The sequence below is a fragment of the Bos indicus x Bos taurus genome, chromosome 5, assembly GCF_003369695.1.
Source record: "Bos indicus x Bos taurus breed Angus x Brahman F1 hybrid chromosome 5, Bos_hybrid_MaternalHap_v2.0, whole genome shotgun sequence".
Classification (NCBI taxonomy): Eukaryota; Metazoa; Chordata; class Mammalia; order Artiodactyla; family Bovidae; genus Bos; species Bos indicus x Bos taurus.
The window spans coordinates 69130430-69153283 of record NC_040080.1 but is presented as its reverse complement, the minus strand read 5'-3'; the positions used below and the strand labels follow the sequence as shown (position 1 = coordinate 69153283).

The 22854-nt window shown below is 34.3% G+C and overlaps 1 protein-coding gene across 5 annotated transcripts in view; it reads right to left on the bottom strand.

Annotated features, from left to right (window-relative positions):
• Positions 1-22854, bottom strand: part of USP15 (ubiquitin specific peptidase 15) — a 128936-nt gene that overhangs the window by 14179 nt on the left and 91903 nt on the right. For 3 of the 5 annotated variants that reach the window (XM_027542413.1, XM_027542411.1, XM_027542412.1), the window contains 9 exons: positions 8412-8585; positions 6809-6967; positions 6506-6730; positions 2437-2520; positions 2252-2346; positions 1963-2154; positions 957-1072; positions 501-773; positions 36-106 (listed from right to left, as the gene is read on the bottom strand). In XM_027542413.1, coding sequence (XP_027398214.1) covers positions 36-106; positions 501-773; positions 957-1072; positions 1963-2154; positions 2252-2346; positions 2437-2520; positions 6506-6730; positions 6809-6967; positions 8412-8585 — 1389 coding nt within the window. Of the gene's footprint in view, positions 1-35; positions 107-500; positions 774-956; positions 1073-1962; positions 2155-2251; positions 2347-2436; positions 2521-6505; positions 6731-6808; positions 6968-8411; positions 8586-14438; positions 14585-22854 lie in introns of those variants that run through there. The other 2 variants (XM_027542414.1, XR_003511169.1) reach the window with 2 other exon arrangements.

The window sequence follows — 22854 nt, the reverse complement described above, 5'->3', positions numbered from 1 at the left end:
TGGAAAAGAGAAAGAAGGAATGAGCGATGACTTACCTCAGCAGCATTTTCATCAAAATATCTTTTTTTCAAATCAGGATCCCAATCCAAAGCAAGGAAAGACCTTTCTAAGGTGGAAAACATATTTTTTTCTTTAAGATTTAATATGCTGTATTGAGTTAATATATTTTAAGATATAAAATAATACATTTTAAGATATATAGCAGAATAGAGAGATTGCTGTACTAGGTGATCAGGGTAATTTGCTATTTCCAAGCCATTAAAATATTTTAAAAAAGATACAAAACTTAAGCGTAAGTCCAATCTTCATTTAATAAACGCTGACATGTTTTAGTATACTTAGAAATGAAGGCTTTTTATTTAAACATGTAGATAGATAAGTAAATGTTACTTCCTAGGACAGTGTTGAATTTCAAGGTTTCACCTCAAAAAAAACCAAAAAAAACCCCCCAACACACTTTGGTCAGTTTAGTGTTTAAGTCATTTTCCACAAATACTTACCATCTAACCTAAGCTGCCTATCATCAAATCTTATATGCCTGGTATCATCTTTGATGTAGTTGATATCAGTATTGCCTAAGTTGTTGAACTGGAATGTAAACAATCGCTTTTTGTGTCCCGTGAGTTGACCTCTGCAAGTTTCTTCAGTACATAATCCATTTTCAGAATCATTATCTCCTCCAACTGAATCTTCCGACTGACTGTTCTCATTCTCAGAGGGCAGTTCTTGATCCTGGCTGGATTCATCATCTGGCTCATCTGTTTCCATTTCACCTAATATTAGATATTAGAAATCTTTATACAAACCCAATGCTACATTATTAATACTTATTGATATGAACATTCCCCCCCCCCAGGCTTGCAGATATTGTTAAGTTCCTTAATCCTCATCCTCTTAATTTCCCTCTGCAGCAATAACCCAAGAGAAAATTTTACAATTTAATACATAAATCTTACTTGGTGAGCCTTCTTCATGGATGCCATTTGGGCCATTCCCATTAATATTTTGGTCCTTACAGCAGTGTAGGGATCCTTCAGTGTCTTCAGTGTCAGTAGATATTTTGACGTATCGGCTGAAATAAAACCAGAAATCAAACAAGTTCAGTTCTACTAAGGTAAAAACTTAGAAAAGTTTTCCATTCTTTCAATAAAACAAAACTTCAAAATGCAATTAACAGTGGTCATTTAGTGGATTCAATGATAAATTCAGGCTCAAGGTATGGTACCATAATCATCTGTGTTTGGCTGTCTTAAAAAAAAAAAGTTAATTTGTTACTTCTAGGGTTTTAACATCTTCCTCTTTTATGTTAAAAGTTTGTGGGAAATAATTTCATAAAATTATTTTATAAAGATTCTCATTTAGATGATGTATATATATAGTACACTAAGACCACTTACAGATTGTAATGTGATCTTTACATATGGGTTATGGGACTATAATGATTAAAACAGGTATGCAAGAAAGAATACTAAATATGTCAGTTATAACAGATAAAAGAAAGGGAGTAAATGGCATTCTTGATTACTCTAATTCAAACCAAGGTTCAATTCAAAAAGATGTTGCCTTACAAAAGAAAGAACCATAAAAGCTTATCCTTTTAAATAAAACTATTTATTATTATGAGTTCTTGTTATCAGTATGAGCGCTGTGTATAAAGAAATGAAGCATAAGACATTTGTTATGATTTCAAAGTGCATACATGATAAACTATTTTCTTCCAACTATAAACTTTTGGTGTAAAACAACTAAGAGAATTTATGCTTCCTGTATTTGAAATTATCTCAGTGAAGCGTTTCACATGATCAAGAAACTGATTAGCCTATAATTTGATTTCTTACACTGCTACCTGTCTAAACAAAGATAATATAGATGACTAATTATGTTCTGATAGTACCTTGCATGTTTGCTTTTATTAGCTATTTAATATTTTATTTTGTTAATGCAGAACTGTTTGGCACTTACCACATTCTCACAAGCAAAAGATTATAGAGTTTATCTTCAGTATTGTTTCGTGGAACAGCCATAAGAAAAGGCTGACCAAAAAGTGAAGAACCAGTATGGTGGGTGTAACTTGAGTGTCTAAATTTTTCTCTCAGGCAAACAGGAATAATCACATGCTCTGTATCTTCTGTCCTATTTATGTTAATCTCAAACCTGCAAGGATAAAACTGACTGTAAACTTTGAAAATTTTATGATATTTCCTTTCATTTTTTTCTCAAGAAATATTTGTGCAATGAATTTCATACTTACACATAAATATCATCACGTTCCATAATACTACTAAGATTTTCATCCATTGCAAATATTCTGTGAAATCTATGATTGTATATATCAGTAACTATCATCTAAAAGGAAATAAATTTCTATTAAGCAGGGTTTACAACAGTGAAAAACTAAACTCCAATTTACCTACTTTAAACCCAGAAACATCCTACCTTATCTGCAGGTACGCCTGACAAAAGAGACAATGCTGTACAAAGATCAAGTATGTTTCCAATTTTGGGGACAACCACTTTGTACTAAAAAACAAAAAAAGAAAATTGCAATGACTTTATTACTTTGGAAAAAATACTCACTAGTGAGACTAACCTTCTGGTTGCTTCCTCACATTCACTTGGCATTTGGCTCACAGTGTCTGTCTCCGATCTTGCCATTGTCCTGGGTGACAAAGTCCATGTGGACAGTTTATCTTAGCCTTATTATTCCTTCACTGCTCAATTCAAAGGCCTACACTTGCATTTAACCATGGTTCACGTCTCAGACCTTGCCATCTCCTTTTCCACCTGATACCTTAAACTCTTAACTGTCTAAACACTATTTATTTTTCCTGGAGACCCATTCTTTCCTATTCTTGGCTTGCACTGAGATATCTAGTCCTTTTAACTCTCAGTTTTTTCCACTGGCTCCTTAATATCTCCATGCCCTTCCATCCCCATGATTTATCCCTTCATTCCACTGCAAAAACTTTTAACTACTTTATTATTCAGCTATTCAATTTTATTCTTGCTATACTTTCTTAGAGTTGTTTAGATATGCCGGAGTAAATTGCCCAACTTTACAGACTGGTGTTTGTACTACAAACTCACAGTGCCCAATCTCAATGGATCCTTCAATCCTAGCCAGAAATTCTTCTGTCTCCTTTATTTGCTTATTCTCATATTTCTCTCAATAACTATTTAAAATCGTCACTATTTCTTAGGCTTCCTATTTCACCATTACTCCTCTCACTATCAGCAGAATACCTATTTGAGTGAGAAAACAGCCTAGGCGATAGGAAAATCTCCAACTTATTGTTTCCCCTGTAAACCTGAGTCTAAAAAGTCCTTTTCTCTGTCTCTTTTGATACAAGGAAAGGGAATCAGGTGGTACTCTTCCCAATTAAACAATTAAAAAAAAATTAAAAACAATTTAAAAAAATGCTTTGCAGCTTAAAACAAACAAAAAAAAGACTAACCCTGGCATCTATATATTCTCTTCTGACTCCTCTAGAACATAAACTCAGCAATTATCCTTTATTTCATTTTATCTTGGTGGCTCAGACAGTAAAGAATCCACCTGAAATGCAGGAGACCCAAGTTTATCCCTGGGATGGGAAGATCTCCCAGAGAAGGGAATGGCTACCCACTCCAGTATTCTTGCCTGGAGAATTCCATGGACAGAGGAGCCTGGTGGGCTACAGTCCATGGGGCTGCAAAGAGTTGGACACAACTGAGCGACTAACACTTTCACTTTACTTTTTAACTCTTATAAAATCAGAAATGTCTCAAAAAACAAAACCATCTCTCGTTGCTTTTTAATAATTCTCCACTAATTGTCTCCCTTTCTCTTCTGATTCATAAATAGCCTTGTTAAAAGTAATGTCCACACTCTTGTAACTTATCTCCCATTCACTTATTAATCCACTCCTGGCTTCTGTCCTCACCTCTTTAACCTGTGATCAAGGCTACCATTTAACCAAGTCTTTATCAGTCTTTATTTTATTATCTCTCTGTAGCAAGACTGCTGACCACTGCCTCCTTCAAAATCTTCCTTTCCCTACAACACTACTACATCTTATTCTTTTCTAATGCCTTGGTCAAATCTTCTTGAGGAAAGAACTAACCCTCTAGTGTAATCCTTCAGGCTTTTATCTTTAGCCTTCTTGATTCTATATGCTCTCCTTAGATTAGGTGACAATATATCCCAGTTTGCTTAGGCCAGTCCTGGGTTAATCTCATGTCTTGGTATAATTATTAATATGGCCCTTTTCATTTTTCAAATTTCTCTGGTTTAGATGATCAATTAAGTTATCTCATCCTTCTAATACATTCCCTACCATCTTCATAGAGCTCACCACTCAATTTATCTCTCAAGCATAGATCTCTCTCCTCTAGTCTACACATATAAAGTCAGTGCTTATTGATACTTCTCCCAAATTTTCCTCATGATTCTCAATTTGTCCAATACTTAACACAGATTTAAGTCATGTTAAATCAACATATCCAATACTAAATTAGGCTGCTTCTTAAAACTTTCTTCCTATATCTTCCAGTAAAACAAGCAGTACCATTCTCCTCAGTTTTCCAATCCCATAAACTTGAATATCTTAATATATTTTCAACTTCTATATTCAACTGGCTTCTACCTGCCTGCCATCCTGATACTTAGCTTGAGAGTCCAAACCCTTGTCATCTGTCATCTCATCACTACAAAAAAACCTTTTATTTAACCTTTTACTTAGTACATCTGATCTAAGCCTCTCCAATCCAATCTCTGCACTAGCCAGTGTTCTTTCTTTCTGAAACACAAATCTACCATACCATCTCTTTACTTAATAAGCTTTAATGGTTCCTTTAGTCTTTAGGATGAAGTCCAAGCTTCTTGTGATAGCACATTAAGCTTCTTTGTGATCTAGCTTGTGTTTACCATATTATCTACCTGTAGTTTCCAGAAGTGGGCCATGTTCTCTTTTGCCTCAGCCCTTTCTTTGTATGTGTCACTCTCTTGGTATTTATTCCCAATTTTCATGTGCTTAAATCCTAATCATTCTTCAGGATTCAGCACAGGCGTCACTGCCAGTTTGGGTAGGTTATTCCTTCTGTATACTCCTCGAGCACCCTGTCGGAGAACTCTTCACACTGTATGACGAACTTCTTGAGAACAAGGACAAGGAATACCTTTGTACATCCAACACCTTGCATAGTATGTGAGTTCAATACATAATACATATTCAATGTAATTACTAACAAACTTCTTAATTTAAATCAACTTCAGTGATGGGAAACTCATCTGATGGGCTAACCACGCTAATTCCTTTTTCTCTAGAGCCTGTGTTCCCGCTCTCTATCTCCCTGCCCTGTGAGGATGCATTTGAGGAGGCATCCATCTGTAAGTGAGGAAGAGAGTCAGCATTAGAAACCACCAAGCTGGTTCTCTATATTCTTCCATTTCCGGCCTCCAACTGTGGGAAAATAAATTTGTTATGTCACTCAGTCTGTGGTATTTCATTATGGTGGCCTGAGCAGACTAATATAACTAATACGCTCTAAAAAACTGCACTTCTGGCTGGAACCTATACTAGGATTTTAGTAAACAATTTTTTAAAGGATGAACTATGTTTACTTTATTTACCAGAGTTTTATACTCTGAAAGTACCCAACACATATTTGAATGAATAAAATTTTTGAACACTTCTAAGTCATGAGGATTGGGAATAAAAAGATTTCCAAAGTTCCTTTCTTCAAAGAATTCACAGTCTAGGGGACAAAATTTAAAATAAACCAAAGGTCATAAAAAAATTTGGTAGGTGTTAAAATAGAATTTAGGGGAACAGAAGGTAGAAAAGGAAGGAAATACTTTTATTAGGGTAGGTCAAATGTCAGAAAAGGATTAACTGATTAAAAAAGGGAAAATACGTAGTACTTTGCTTCATAAAATGTAAAATAACCCAATTATAACACTAGGCAATGGAATCAGGCAGACAATTGATATTAAGGTCTACCACAGGGCTCTTGTATAGAATAAAGTTCTTCTCTTCTTGTGTAGACTAACCAAACTGTTAAAATATTAGAACATTACTGAAGCAAGTATTCTTACCCTAATTAATTTCCACTTCTCTTCCAGGTTCTTAAAATGCTTAAATATTACAAGTATTTTAAATATACCATTGTCTTATCATATCATGAATCAAAATGTACAGCAAATATTAGTTTCACTTCCAATGGCCAGTAGGAAAAAAATTACAATGAAGATTAAAGAAAGTTCCAGTTGGAAAACTGGGTAAATAATACTATATTATTAATCTTTGTAAGCTACTATTCCTAACCATATTATAAAATCAAACCTCTCATTTTTCTTCGATAAGAAAATGCCTTTGAGAATTTTTTTTTTTACATGATGAGTTGTACTAATTTTCAAAGTATTTAGCATATAAAAATCTCTTATGCAAAAAAGTTTATTACTGAATTGTACTTCAGGCATAAGGACTCAGCACTAACAAATTCCAAGAAAAGAATCATTACTTACCTGCATAGGTTTGGTAAGTGGATCCATTCTAACTAAATAAACTTCCAAGGTACGTTCCTTCTTCATGGGCAATGGAAGTGTCAAGTAACAAAAAGGATCAAATGTTACTGAAATCTTAGCACATTCCGGACAAACTAAAGTTGATTTAAAAAGGCCATGAAATATATCTACTATGATAGAGTCATTTCGTTTTAAATGGTTTTCCCAGGCTTCTTCAGCAACTACCTATAAGGAAAACAGACACACATTACACAGAGATATCACATTATTGTAACAATGTGACAATAATATGATTAAATTTACCTTATCTGGTCTTCCATCAGCATCTTTTAATTGTATATATGGTTTTTTCCTAATTCTATTCAAATCCTCATGTAGTCCATCTAATAGGAAAGCTAATAGTTCTTGACAGTCCTGCTGCTGGTATCCAGAGAACTGAGGTGCAAAACGTCCTACTTGTGTCTGTAAGAAAAGCAAAACTATAAAATCAGTTCTAGGGATTTAAAAAATTTATAACTGATAATCCATATCTGTGAATTCATCTACTTCCTAAAATTTATTTGTAATCCTGAAATCAACCTGTGGCACTTTTGCGCTAATTTTCAGATACGATAATTACATATGGATAAATACACATAAATAATTACATATCTAAAAATATTTTAATAATGGTAACTAATGTGTAAAATAGAAAAGAAACGTTGACCTGAGGAAAGAACAATGAGAAAACATTGCAGTTTTGTACAAAGAATTGGGAAACACTAAAGACTTGCTCTTAGTGGAAGCGATTCCATGAACAGAGGAAGCCTGGTGTCTATGGGATCGCAAAGTGTCGAATATGACTGAGCTCACACAACACACAGACTTAAAATTCAGTAACATTTTTGGGTCACTTGAAAACTACAGTGCTCTCATTTAGCTTCTGTGTTTAAAGAGGATAAATCTCATAGAGACAAAAGGAATATTCATGCTCATACATACTTTTTCTAGTCATTGCAGTGCTAAGTATTTTTTTGATGAGACTGAAAAGAAATGTCAAAGAAAAAAGTCAGGTATCAAGGACCTATTTACAATGTAATTTTAAATGAGGACATCTTGTAAAATGAAAAGTAACTGGAATTACGGATAAAGGCTGAGGAATGATTTGTCTAAACCAGTTGGTCCAAAGTCTGGAAAGTTAAGGAACAAATGTAGGAGCTTTTCTGCTTTGTTGCTATTTATTTTTAAAAGAACCAGCATACAGTTAATAAAATGTTGTCCAGTCGATTTCCTATAAGAATATCATTTAAGTTGTATAAAAAGTGATTGAAAACTGCTAGGAAGAGCTCCTGGAGGAGGAAATGGCAACTCACTCCAGTATTCTTGCCTGGAGAATCCCATGGACAGAGGAGCCTGGAGGGCTACAGTCCACGGGGTCGCAAGAGTCAGACATGAATGAGTGACTAAACTACCACCATCACCATACTCAATATTTAGTGCTTGCTTTGCAGACTAATTTCAGTAATTTTTCAAACTTATGACTTTCAAAATAAGAGTCCTTAGAGCTTAATGATATGCCCAAATTTAGTCTTTACATTTGTATAAAATATTTAGGTAGGTTTCTTAGAGATATGCTGCAGTCTAAAACAATCTGCAAGTGCTCACTGCTGTCTGTCTGTTGTCATTTTGAACCATGCCTGTATTTCTCAACTTTTATTTATGTCCTTTACCATCTCCCGGAACTCATCTGTTCTGTACCCCACCCTGAAAATTTAATACTTTATTTGCTGCATATCTATTTATATGCTAAGTCCCTCTGGAGGGCCACAAACCATTATAATAGCTATGATTCTTTGCTCTTTTCCCAAAGACTTCTGTCCTCTTGGGGGTGAAAAGGACTTGATGAAAATGTATTTAAGATACTAACCTTAAAGGCTCTTGGTGTGACATAGCTGTACTTTCCAGACCACATTTGCTTGATCAATTCAGCATAAGATTTAGCTATTTCCCCTCTCATTCCTAAGGGATTGTCAAAATTCAGTTCTTCTTGATACTTATCATTCAGAAAATATTCAGTAAGTGGAGGTGTATTGCTCAAACACTGCAAAAAATAAAATATATTTTCAAGTAAAAGAAACCATACATATTAAACACTAAAATGCAGAAACAAAGTGATTATATATATATATATATATATATAAATTTACATTGATGGCCTCTTGCACTAAAATAAGTAACTGATCAAGTAAACATTCAAATGATGTACTCAACTATTCATTTCCCAAATTTCAAGTCAATTATTTATAGTAAACAAAAATGCTAGTATCTGTTGCTGCAAAACCTACATTAATTTTAACCACAGCAAACTACTGGTTAACTGGGAGAGAAGTTCAGAATTTTTTTTCTGGGAGAAATTATGGATTGTCTAACCATCCCAAGCATTTGCCAATTAGCCTGAGTAGCAGCTAAAAACTGAGATGGAACACAAGTAAGAAATGAACTTTAAAGAGGTATTTACTGCTTCCATTGTCAATTCATCATCATGAAAGAGCAGCCTTCTAAGGTTTCCTTTTGGGTCAATCATTTTCTAGAAGGGACAGTACAGATCAGCTGAGCCTGAGAAAACAAACTTCTATTATGTGAACTCTGGCCAATAGTGTTCTTACTTCTTCCAGCTCTATTTAATAATACAACAACCCAATTTTACTTTATGGTATGATTAAAATTATGAGTAAGTTAATTCTCCAGCTCTATTCCATTTTGAATAATTTAGGATCTAAAATAAAATAGACAGTGGGAGTACAGTTTTCCCAGAATATTTTATCTCAAGCTAAAATAATTTTAAGTTGATAATGCTATATAATGTGACTTCATTTTGAACCCAATATTACTTTATCAATTAGATGTCTAGAGCCATTAAGTAGAATATGTAAAGACTGACACAGGCATAGAGTCATAGAGGTAACTTTTTGGCTGCAGGAAGATATTTGTTTTGGAGTATAGTGACAAAATGCTTTAAGTGAAGCTAGTTCTTTGCATGTAAAGTAGTAGAAACCCATTCATAGAAGAGTTCAGAATTCATATTAATGGAAATGAAAGTTTTTCAAAGCTTGCTTACCACTCATAAGAACTAAGTTAAACAGTCTGGGTAACTATGAAAAATTAAGCCTGCTGAGTTTATGCTGATAACTTGGATGTTATAAACTATATGTCATATACTGTTTGGCTAAAACTTAAGCATATTCAATCTTAAAAATAAATCATGGTGTTATATTTTGTGTTTTCAATTAAAAGTCAATTTCTGTGTACTCGTAACCATGATATCTAATTTGGAATTTTCTGTCTAATAAAAATAATACTGTTCAAGCTGGTAGCCTGGCCCCAACCTCAAGATAAGAGGGAGAACTCTTTATAATATGGAACTTGTTATTACACTATTTTAGGCAGTGAAAACAGTATCAACAGTCAAAAAATGTTTGAGGTGGGCTACATAGGCTGTGATTTACAAGTTATTTTCAACAGTAAAAATTTTTATTTTATTTTTTTACAGTATAAGATGCAATTAGGGAAGGATTTTTTTTTTTTTCTTTTCCGTACTTTTGCTCCTAACTCCTTTTATATCTCAAATTTTCCTAATCTTACAGGCTTTCTCAGTTTCATTTTCTTTTTATAATATATATTGGTTTTATACCCAGCTTGGAGGTAGGGGCCAGCAACCTAGAATATACCATGACTACACAGGGCATAAATGCCATCACTCAGTAGTATCATCTGATTTAGTACAAACAGGACCAACACTAAATTGTCAATGAAGCAAAGTGGAGATAAGACAGCATTTACAACAATTATAAATTAGTTTTCAAATCCTTATATTTGATCAGCTCAGGGTTATACTAAGAATGTATAATATTCTACTACTGTGTGCAACAATTATATAAAGAAGTTAATGTTTTACCAAACACTTTAAAGAATCAAGCTGTGCAAACATGAATAATTCTTGCAGTTTGCTTTTACTTATTCATAGTTATCCTTATCTTGCAAAGAGCTTCCAACTATAATTAAAAAATTTTTAGTTTTGCATCCATAGTGATCTTTCTAAAATTTGTCACTAAAATTTAAGACTTGATTATGTCACTTCCTTGCTACAAATCCTTTAATAGTAATCTCAGACTAAAATTTCAAATTCAAAAAGACAACACCTATTAAACCTCCCTGGTGCCTTTTTGACTTTCATTTAATCTACCATTTGCTTTGTAACAGGTCTCTACTTGGATTTTTAAAGAGAACAGTGCTTATTTTCATAGTGACTCATGCCAGTTTGAAACTGATTATAATTAACTAATAACAAACTAAACAACAAAACACAATGGTTCAGTAAATAATTGCCTGTATTCCTGTCAAGATATAAAAAAATTTTTTTACTTTTTTTTTAAATTAGAGGATAACTACTTTACAACATTGTATTAGCTTCTGCCATACGTGAATCAGCCATAGGTACATAACCTATGTATCCCTGAGATAAACCTTATTTTAAATGTGAACTATTAAGTCCTAAATAGTCTCCTAAAGCATCTTATTTGTTAAAGGTAATGTTTTCAGGAACTCATGACCTTAATTTTTCTAAAAATTTGTACAAATACATACAAATACAGATATTCAATTGTTCTAATACACAGTCCATAGTATTTTAAAAACTAAACTGATATCAGATTTTTCTTCCACCTCTTGAAAATACCATACTTTTTTCCCTTACTTTGAAAATAATGGAGTCATTATATTCTTGAAATAATACAAAAACCAGTTATATATTAAGTTCTCTTTGGGTATCAATTTCAAGGTACAGTTGGAATAGAGCTCAAACAACTAAAATATTTTCACGTTCCAGGTGATATCAGTATTCAATGCCATCGCTCTGGCAGAAGAAAAGAAGCTGGTTTCTTAAATTTGCTCATAATACAATTGATTTGTAATTTATGCAACTCATTACTCAATCTTTATAATGAGGCTTTCTCAGAAACATGAACACCTTTGACAATTACCAGAAAATTTGATATTGGACTGGCTTCCATTAAGTACAATATTTTAAAGAATAAAGATAAATTTAATTAGTACAGTAATAAAAACTAGAACCAGAGTTCTAAAGCATATCTCTCAAAGATTCTTCTAATATAAAAAACACCACTTTCCTATCTGTTTGGAAGTGTTCCAAGATAATTCCTTTCCTAAGGCATATGAATTCCTATATATGTAGACATAGAAAATGTCCTTATTAACTCATAAGCTACTTTACTCCAACAACAGAATATAGACCAGAAATCATACAATGTACGTTGTGCCTATGTGTATATATCCCTTATTCTCAATACTTTCTGAACTGGAGAAAACAACCACCACCACCCACAAAACTTTCATCCATAACATACATCATTTTTCTTATAAAAAACTGAGAATTAAAAAACAAAACACAAACCCTGAGAATATATATGAATGTATCATAAAAACAAAAAAGGATTATATAAACAATATTAGCATGTTATTTTTATGGCCACTTATGAGTTTTTTTTTGACATTCTACTCGTCATATGACATGCTGAGCTTCACCTCTATTACATTCATTTGATTTCAAAGCTTGACACTGACTAAATGCCAATACTTCCATAGTTTAAGAACTAGCTCTTACAATTCACCATCAAAAAACGAGGTCCAAATATAAAGTAATGTGACTAATCGTAAAACACGTATCTTAAGCCATATTTTGTTTGTATTACAATTGTATTTAGAGTCAGTCCTAATATTGCATAGAATTTTGTCAAATACCATTTTAAAAATGAAGCAATAATCAGACTGAAGAAAAAGATTCTGTATTAGTAGTTTCAATTCTTTTTTTCAGTTCTACCTCTGTTAATTGCTACCAACCCAACTCTCTCCACCCACCATCACGTGTGCGTGCTCAGTCGTGTGATCCCACAGACTGCAGCCTGCCAGGCTCCTCTGTCCATGGAATTTTCCAGGCAAGAATACTGGAGTGGGTTGCCATTTCCTTCTCCAGGGGTAGTTTCAATTCTTGATGCAAAAGAGAAAAAGTAAAAAAACCTACATTAACAGGCAAATGCACTTGTTAACTAGGGTAAATACTCATTTAAACTTTTTATGATCCCAGGGCAAGTTAATACTGTGCAAAACTGACAAGAGCATTTGAAGATCTAAGTATTAAAAACTAAATTGTGTATTTAGTATATGGTAATATGAATACTAAAGTTTCATATTTAGTATATAGTAGACTTTGGTACCCTTGCCTGGAAAATCCCATGGACGGAGGAGCCTAGTAGGCTGCAGTCCATGGGGTCGCTAAGAGTCGGACATGACTGAGTGACTTCACTTTCACTTTCTTACATTGGAGAAGGAATGGCAACCCACTCCAGTGTTCTTGCCTGGAGAATCCAGGGACGGGGGAGCCTGGAGGGCTGCCCTCTATGGGGTCACACAGAGTTGGAGACGACTGAAGCGACTTAGCAGCAGCAGCAGCAGACTTTTGGCATTCATTATTTTAGCCTGTGTGACTCAGCATCTTCACAGCTGGCTAACTGGAAGGTTCAGGATATAAGCTAGTATGAAAAGATGTTGGTCCAGGAAGAATGATGAGAATGGTGTATTATGTGCAAACCAATCACTCTGTGAGCAAATGTATCTGTTTCTCAATGTGGCTTTATACTTCTCTACTTGTGCTCACATATGCATTAAAATCAAAATTGCATGTAAGAATGTGAATTTGAATTAGGGATCTTATGATATATTTCTTAAAGTATTAAGACTGAGCCTTAGCATGTACTCTTTCCCTTAGTATGTTCTTCCCCTGTAAGAAATTCCTACTTATTCTTTAAAACTCATCTCAGTATCTCAGTTACCTCAAAGATAAACTAATGTTCCTTCTTCTGGACTAACTCTATTAACTTGAACTCTTATACTGTCTTTATCCTGAGAGCAGAGTCCGTGTTCTATTCACTTTTGTAACTCAGCATCTAGCACAATGCCTGGCACATACCGTAATAAAGGTGTGATGAATGAATTTAAAACTTATATGGTAAAGCAGTTCTTACAGAGACTGAGAACAGTGGGAAAACACTTGACTAAGATCTGAATTGCAGCCTGCTATATAACTATAACTTACTCAAAGCTCTACAAGTTAAAAAATAAAAGTCCAAATAATGCCTAAAGAGGGTTTCTTAATGAAGAAAAAGTTAACTAATGTGAATTCTCCAAAAAATAACTCTCAAGATAAATCCATATAAGTAAAAGATACGTGAAAGGAAAATATATGGTAATATATTTTCATGATGACTCTTTCCCTCAAATCAACCTGGAACTAGACATAATAATTCTTCAGAGAATTACTCTAAATAATCAAATATCTCATCTACTGGACATTGTATATGGATCAATGTATACAGACTTTTAACCACTGTCACCATGAAGAACTCTTTTTTAAAAAATGCATATAGTATTCAACTATTTTAAAAAGTGTTAATTATCTATGAAAAACTCTGGTTATACATTTCCACCTTTAACCCAACATGCTATAATTGGTGTTATTATGTGAAGTCTGATTTTCTCTAATTATTTAAATTTCTTGGAAAGACTACAATGCTTTTTAAAAATAACTTCCTTAAACACACATGCAAAAATCCTATTGTTTTATATTACTGTCAATAAGTTCTTCCATTAAATGTTCTGATCAGTAAGACTGATGTTTCTAGAATTCTCTGAAAAAGTGACTCATTTTAAGAGTCTCTATTTTGTATTTCACTACAATCTTTCAGTTTTTAAAAAAACTGACCAAGTGATATCAAGTTCTACTATATAACCAAATCTCAAGTCTATAATCAACATATTTTAGGAAATGAATAATTAATAGCCATCCCAATAACTTGTAATGAATCTGGAATTTCCCCAGTACCTGGAAAATAGTCAAAGTAATCCCCTTCAAAAAGAGAAAGTTGTCTTTTGTAATGCTGAATATGAACCACTCCCTTTCTGTTCAGGTGCTCCAGAAGCCCAATTTTCAAGTGATCATGTATGCTCACTATTTTAGTAAACCGGTAACTAGAACAGGAAAGAAAACAAACTTAATTTTTGATTACCTAAAGCCTTTGAGAATTGTGTAACTCATTCTGTAACTGATCAAAATGTAATCCCACTCACAACTCTTAAAGTAGCTACACTTTCAAACTGACCAATGCTAAATATAGGAACCCAACCTAAAATGGAAATTATTTTCTTATGATTTAAAAAATAAAACCTAAAGTAATCCATGGTTAAAGTAATCTTAGAATACCCCCCAATATATTTTTCTGGATTTTAAGATTAGATGGATAAAGAATTTTCAGATTTGTCAGATTGGATGTTTTTTTTTTTTTTTTTGTCATGACAACAGTATAAACATTCTAAAAAGGTACTGTATAACTCCAAAGCATTCTATTAAAACTGGGATACTGGCTCTAATTATGTAATAAAGTAGTGGATAAGACAGAAAAGTATGATGTAGACTTTCACAATGAAGAACTACAAATCTAAGCCTGCCCTTTCACCATGGAGATTTGAAAAACGAGATTTATAAGACACTTCATATTTTATTTTTTGTTATTTTTCTCTTTAGAAAAGGAAAATCTCATATTTGAGGGATCAATTTTGAAGTTTCTCTATATATTCTGGGGAAACAAATACAACTAAAGCCATGTTTTGCTTTACATTTCCATTCTCCAAGTTTTCTTTAAAGAATAAATTTGTGTATGTAAAATACAAATGGATATAATTTTCTTTTTAGTTTTAAAAAACTTTAAATATTTTTTTCCCTCTCCCACCTACTTAGTGAAGAGAGAATTGGCATACACACTACTTAAAATATTGGAATTTTACATAAAGCACTTTTAAAGGCAGCATTTTTAACTAAACAAAAATATTCTAACATTTTAACATTTTACCATTAATCTGGCACTATGCTTAGGACATGAAAAAATTAAACTTCATTTAAAATCTCTGCTATCACCATTTTCTTCAAATTCTATGGAATCTATTTTTCACACACTACTTGAATTTAATAAGAATTATTATGAAAATTTAGTTAGTATGACAACTAATGGGAAACCTTTTGGCTAGCAAAGAAATGTCAATGCCTCTTCCCCTTCACCTACAGGACTGAGAAAGAAGAATTCTGTCAGCAAGACTACACTGCTACTTACAGTATCTCCTGTAATTAGAACTGTCATGCTTAAAAAAGCATGACTATATAAGACTAGTGCTTTTTCATATTAAAAGCTAAAAGTAGAAATTGGATAGAAGATCCACTGGATAGAAGATACCACAGAGATATATTTCAAAACTTTTGGGATAATGATTATATCAATAAGGATACTACAAGCTTCAAGAAGTTGCATGATGTTTTAAAACTAATGGACTGCCAACAGCAATTGTAAAAAAAAAATTTTTTTTAGTAACAGGTTATATACTGAATGATTTTATGTTTAGATATTCAGTTTACTGAAAGCATTCTAAAGCTAAATGATTCTAATAACATTAGTAAATGTTAGTGCAAGTTGTATTTTAGAGGACTAAAGCTTACAAAGTCAATTTTAATGTTTAGCAGCTTATCTCCTACTCTGTTTTAATAATTCAGAACTGGCTCACAATAAAATTAATGTCAACATTTTAAGCAAGGAGACTGTCAAAGGTTTTAAGAAGAAACAAACTTTTATAATTTTGTGAGTGTTCAGTCCCTCACAAACAATATTCAGTAAAGAAACATTTTTGAATAAATGAGCATTAAGAATTGCGTGAACCATTCATCTTTTAGATCTAGGCACATACAGAAAGGTATAGCAGAATTTTTTAAAAAAAAGCTTCACTGACTTACTACATTCTTTAAGAGAACCACCAAGTCATATACTTCTCTGTATCGTTTTATGGCACTAGGCACATAATTGACAATATTTAAGCTGAGTTGAAACAGAAGTTTAAGAACTATGTGATAACATGAACTATGAAGGTTTCCATTTTCATAATAAAAAAGAACTCAACAAATATTAAGAACAGAAGATCATTATTTTAAGAGTCTCTAGAAATACAATGTTCTAAAATGATGTTTTCATATCATTCACTGTGAAATCATTAAAGAAACACTTTGCACACGAGTGAGGGTATGTTCTGACAAGCTGTGATTAACATGGCAGGCCACTTCAAGTGCTATCAAACTGGTTACATTGGCAGGTCTTTGTAAGAACTACATATATACATATATATTACATGTTATAATTCTTTTAAAAATTATTGTGCTCTTTGACACTTAGCTCCAGAAATATCATTAATGTGGTACAGGTCAAGCAAATATTTCAGGTAAATTTTCCTAACTCAGTGTTTTTCAAACCATCTATGTGGAGGGACTAATATGTTTTAAATTCTTCAAATTGTCATAGACTGATACTTTATAAAGTTCATAAAATGAAAATGAACAACTAGAAAAATGAAATAAGAAACAACATACAGAAAACAAAGCCCCATTTTTAAATTATTAGATTTAATAGAAATGAAATTACCTTAACTACTATGAAAGCTTTGGATCACTTATGCTTAATTTGTACAGTTATTTTATTGCTGACCAGCACAGTCTCATCCAAACACTGTGAGAAACACTATTGTAATGTACTGAACTATTATCTGCCATCGTATCAAACATTGGGGATATAAAAAAAGCCAAAGACAGTCTCGAATTGTATGATTCTCACTGCGCAGTAGTTATCCGTCCAGAAGAGACAGAGGAAAAGAGGTGTGTGTGCATGTGTGTGTGGGTGTCCATGAGCAAATATGTGGGTGTATGAAAGGCAACTAGGAAGGAGGCAACATTAAATATAAAGAGACCTCAGACTTAATAAATTATGAGAATCCTTTTAGTTAAGGAGCTAGGTAGGGTCCAATTTGGATTTTATCCTTTAGGTGATACGAAATGAGTTTTAAGCAAGGAGGTATTTGCATTTAAAAACAATGACACTTTGTACTAAATGAATTAGAAGAGAATAAATGATGAACAAAAAGATGAGTTAGGAACAAAGAAATGAGTTAGATATATTTTTCAACAGTTCATTTAAAAGGCACTCAAGTGTTAAAATACTGTACTGGCAGGACAGAAAAGGATAGATACAAGTGATATTTAAGAACAGTAGAATCAACAGATTCTGTGGTGTCAGGTTTTGACTTGGGTCAATGATTGCACCTATAAGGTAGTATACTAAATAAAAGCACTAAGCTTCTAGGAAATACGTTCAGTCACAGACATGCTGAGTTTGAGTTATCTGTAATATTATTTAGTCAGGGATGTCCATCTAATAGTTACATTTTGGAGGAAAACTCAGGAGGGAGAATTATGGTGGAGAGAGCTTTGCGATTTGTCAGTTATAAGCAGATTTCAACTAGAGGGGCTACAAAGAGCCTAGTGAAACAGGGAGTCAAGAATGACCTTTCCAAATATAATTTCTGTGGAGTGGTATAATGGTCACAGTGATGATACAGCAGCAGTTGATACCTACACAATGCTTGTTATGTGCCAAGTACTTCTTAAGGATTTTATCTCCATGTAACAGATAAAATTAAAAAGTTTCTTATCCAAGATCATACAACTTGTAAAGTTATAGAACTAGGATTTGAAGCAGTCAAACTGCAAAATCCAAGCTTTTACCTACTGTGCTATGCTGCAGTCATGAGGATTACTGAATGGAATATGAGAAAGTAGGGAGAAAGCACAGACCATCCTTTTCAAGGTCAAGGGTACTCCATCTTCCTCTTACCTCATTTTTTTAAATAAGACTTGACCATGTACATATGTTGAAAGGAAGAGAGTGAAAAGGTAAGGTTAAAGGTATAGAACAAACAAGAAATGATTAATGGAACAGGTTTCAGGGAAGGTAAGAAAGGTCTCAGGAAGATGGTAGTATAATTATGATGATATAGATACTTTGATATGGTATTCAATGAATGTAAGAGGAATCATAAAGGATATATTAATACTAGGAATTTCCTTATGAACAGTAACATTCCGGTAAAGAACTTGTTTTTAATTTCTTTTAGGAACAGTTAATGGCACCCCACTCCAGTACTCTTGCCTGGAAAATCCCATGGACGGAGGAGCCTAGTAGGCTGCAGTCCATGGGGTCGCTGAGGGTCAGACACGACTGAGCAACTTCACTTTTCACTTTCATGCATTGGAGAAGGAAATGGCAACCCACTCCAGTGTTCTTGCCTGGAGAATCCCAGGGACGGGGGAGCCTGGTGGGCTGCCGTCTATGAGGTCGCACAGAGTCGGACACAACTGAAGTGACTTAGCAGCAGCAGCAGCAAGAAGAGTAACTGAAAGCTTTCTCTTGGGCAAGGTACATGATGTTTAAAAAAGCCCTGGGCAATTACTGAAAATATCAGTAATTACCTGATATTTTAATTTTAATACTGAAAATTACACAAAATATCTTAATTTTATACCAGATCTATTTAAAAATATATGTATTCATTCATATATGCATAATAAACATGCATGTGTATGTATACTAGTGTTTGTGTATGTGTCAGTCAATGACTCGATTTATATTCAAAGCAAAATCTGTCTAAATGAACATAGATCTTTATTTACACATGAGACCTGATTATTAAGCAAAGAGTGATTTTCCAGTAAACCCTTCAAATTCAAATGAATGTCATCTTTGATGCAATTACTTTAGGAGACTTTATGTTTGTTTCACTGATACTGTCACTGCTCAAAATATTTTAGGTACTTCTCTTTTTAGAGCTGACAGATGTATGAAAAAGCACTGTTATCTATATAGCATCCAGGAGGTATCAATATGTTTATTGAGTGTATGAGCAATGTGTTTTTTGCTATGGTAAAATAAGATTTCTGATGTAGGGATTTCTATGATAAAAAAAAAAAGGGGGTGCTCATCTGAACAAGTATGAGCTCTAATGTTATATAGTTCTACCTCTGGTACGTCATTGCTATTTTTATCACCAGTTTAACCAAACATAAGTCTTAGTGAATAATGTACTCAATCAAATGAAATCAAGAACCAATTCAACTGTAACCTCCTTAGGGGAAGCCTCACTTATTTCCCAATAGATCTCTTCTCTTTGCTTCTAAAACAGTTGGCTATCATGCTTTCTATATCACATATTATACCTTCTTTATTTACATGTTTATCTTATTCACTACACAATGAAATTCTAGAAGACAGGCACTGTCTTTTTCAACTCTGTATTACCAATGTCTATTCAACTCTGTATTACCAATGTCTAGAACAATGCTTGGCACAGAGTAAGTCTCATGTATGTTTATTGGATTAGCTAAATACATTAGCCACCCAAAACAAGAAGACTAGCCTAGCTGCTCTTAATTTCTTTGACCCCTATTTTTTTTTCAACTCGAGATGAACTCAATTGTCTTATTGTATGAACCCAGCCATCTATTTTATGCATTATGTAGCTAAACACTGTTAGAATTTTAAGTGAAGAAATTTATATCATTCTAAATTGATGGTCTTCAATCTCAAATGAGATCTCAGTATTGCTGAGCAATCTTGTTCTTGTATTCTTAGCTTATAATATGGTCTCATTCTTTTGGAAGTCATCACAAAATCAAGAAACTACTTGAATCCATAATCCCCTTCTATTCTCTTGTTGCAACAGTAGTATCTTTCCTCCACTCACATGTTAAACTGTAAATCTTAGTTTAGTCCTGGAATCTCTTTTTTACAGATGCCCTCTCTTTACAGATGTAATCATTTCCCTGATTTTAAAACCAACTACAAACAGCCACATTTTTATTTCCAGTCTAAGCCTGTGTCTGTATTCCATACTCTTAGAACATCCATCTGTCTATGATGTATCAACTTGGATGTTTCATGGGCATGACAAACTGCATAAGCCTAAAATTAACTCATAATCTTCTCCTTACTCCAAACCCACCTCCCCTGTGTCTCTCCTCCCATTGTTATCATTATGTCATCATTATGATGTACAAGCCAGAAGCCAGACACACACTTGTGATTTCCTTTACTTTTCATTAATTTGAATGCTGGCTACATGCCAGACACTGTTTGAGGTAGCAGGGCTATAGCAGTGACTAAAACAAAGTTCCCATGCTCATGGAGCATGAATTGGAAGTAGGGAGAGGCAAACAGACAAAAAAACTCATATATATACATATGTGTACATATATATATAGAGAGAGAGAGAGAGAGCACGAGTGCCCAAGTATCAGGTGGTCATGCAATGGTAAGGGCAATTACCACTATATATAGAGCGAGGAGGGGAACATCTGACTCATATAAGTATAGAGACCCCAAGGCAGGAACATTTGTGGAATACGTGAGGGGGCTAAGTGAGGAGGGAGCAGAGTGAGCATGGAGGAAAGTGGTAGAAAATAAGATAGCAGGAGCCAGATCACGCAGGGCCTTATAGTCTCTTTTAAGAACTGTAGCTTTTGCTTAGTGAAATTAGAAGGCATTCAGTGATATGAACAAGGAGTAACAGGAAATGTTTTAATTAAAAAAAGAACCACCACAAACCTATTTATTTGGCCGTGCTGGGTCTTAGTTGTAGCATGTGGGATAGTTCCCTGAACAGAGATTGATCCCAGGCCCCATGCATTGGGGGCATGGCATCCTAGCCATTGGACCACCAGGAAAGGCCCTATTTTAAGTTTAAAATGATCTCTCTGAAAGTTCATTTTTGAGGATGAATCATAAGGGCTAAGGGTATAAGCAGAGAAATCAGTTAAAAGATAACTGCAGTAAACTAGATGAGATGATAGCTGCCTGGAACCTTTAATGCCTTTGTAATGCATTGAAATCCAAATTCCCCCTACATGATCTGGTCTTTGCCTATTTCTTTGAACTCATTTTTATCACCACCACCCCCATTTTAAATATTATCCTACGGGTTACTCATCTTTGGCTCCTCAAGCTTGCCTGCCTTAGGAGCTTTGCACATGCTGTTGCTCTGTCTGACTTCAATTCTCACCTGCCTAACAATTATTCTTTGGTCACCGTTCAAACATTATTTCTGGGGAGCATGGCATCCAGTATAAATCAGATGCTCTCCCAGCTCTTGTTATACTCATTGTACCTTCCATGATTTTTTCTCTTTATGATGCTTATCATGCTCACAATTTAATGTTTATACTCTACTAGACTAGGGCTTCCCTAGTGGCTCAGACAGTAAAGAATCTGACTGCAATGCAGAAGACCTGAATTTGATCCCTGGGTTGGGAAGATCTCCTGGAGAAGGAAATGGCTACCCACTCCAGTACTACTACTGCCTAGAGGATTCCATGGATAGAGGAGCCTGGTGGGCTACAGTCCATGGGATCATAGAGTCAAACATGACTAAGCGATGATCACTTTCCTCTGCTGCTGCTGCTGCTAAGTCACTTCAGTAGTGTCTGACTCTGTGCGACCCCATAGACGGCAGCCCATCAGGCTCCCCCGTCCCTGGGATTCTCCAGGCAAGAACACTGGAGTGGGTTGCCATTTCCTTCTCCAATGCATGAAAGTGAAAAGTGAAAGTGAAGTCGCTCTGTCGTATCCGACTCCCAGCGACCCCACGGACTGCAGCCCACCAGGCTCCTCCGTTCATGGGATTTTCCAGGCAAGAGTACTGGAGTGGGGTGCCACTGCCTTCTCCGTCTACTAGACTACAATTCATGGAAATAGTACTCTTTTGTTCACCACAGCATAGTCAATGTCTCCCAGAGTGAAAGGCACTTAGTGAGCCTTTGGTGAATATTTGCTGAGTAAATGAATGGATGTGCTAAGTCACTTCAGTTGTGTCTGACTCTTTGTGACCCCATGGAGTGTAGCCCACCAGGTACTGGAGAAGGAAATGGCAACCCACTCCAGTGTTCTTGCCTGGAGAATCCCAGGGACGGGGGAGCCTGTTGGGCTGCCGTCTATGGGGTCACATAGAGTCGGACACGACTGAAGCGACTTAGCAGCAGCAGCAGCAAGCATCCATTATTGGCAAAGAAAAAACACTAATGAAGTTGATCACTGGTAACATGAATTACCACAAACTATTCTTACTCACAAACTGAAATGGAAAGATGATCTTAAGTGTGACAGTAGAAAAAAAAAAAAAAATCAAATAGAGAGGGCTTCTTGTAATTAAAACAGCATAACATTAACTGACTAGAATTTAAATACATACATTAGGACAAACAGGCAAAAGATAAAAAGCCTTTAAGATATATTTAGCATGGCCTTCTGCTTTCTAAGGCTCTATCTGTCCAATAGCTTATTTTTTCCAGTGACTAATAATACCAATTTATAAAATTTAGAACA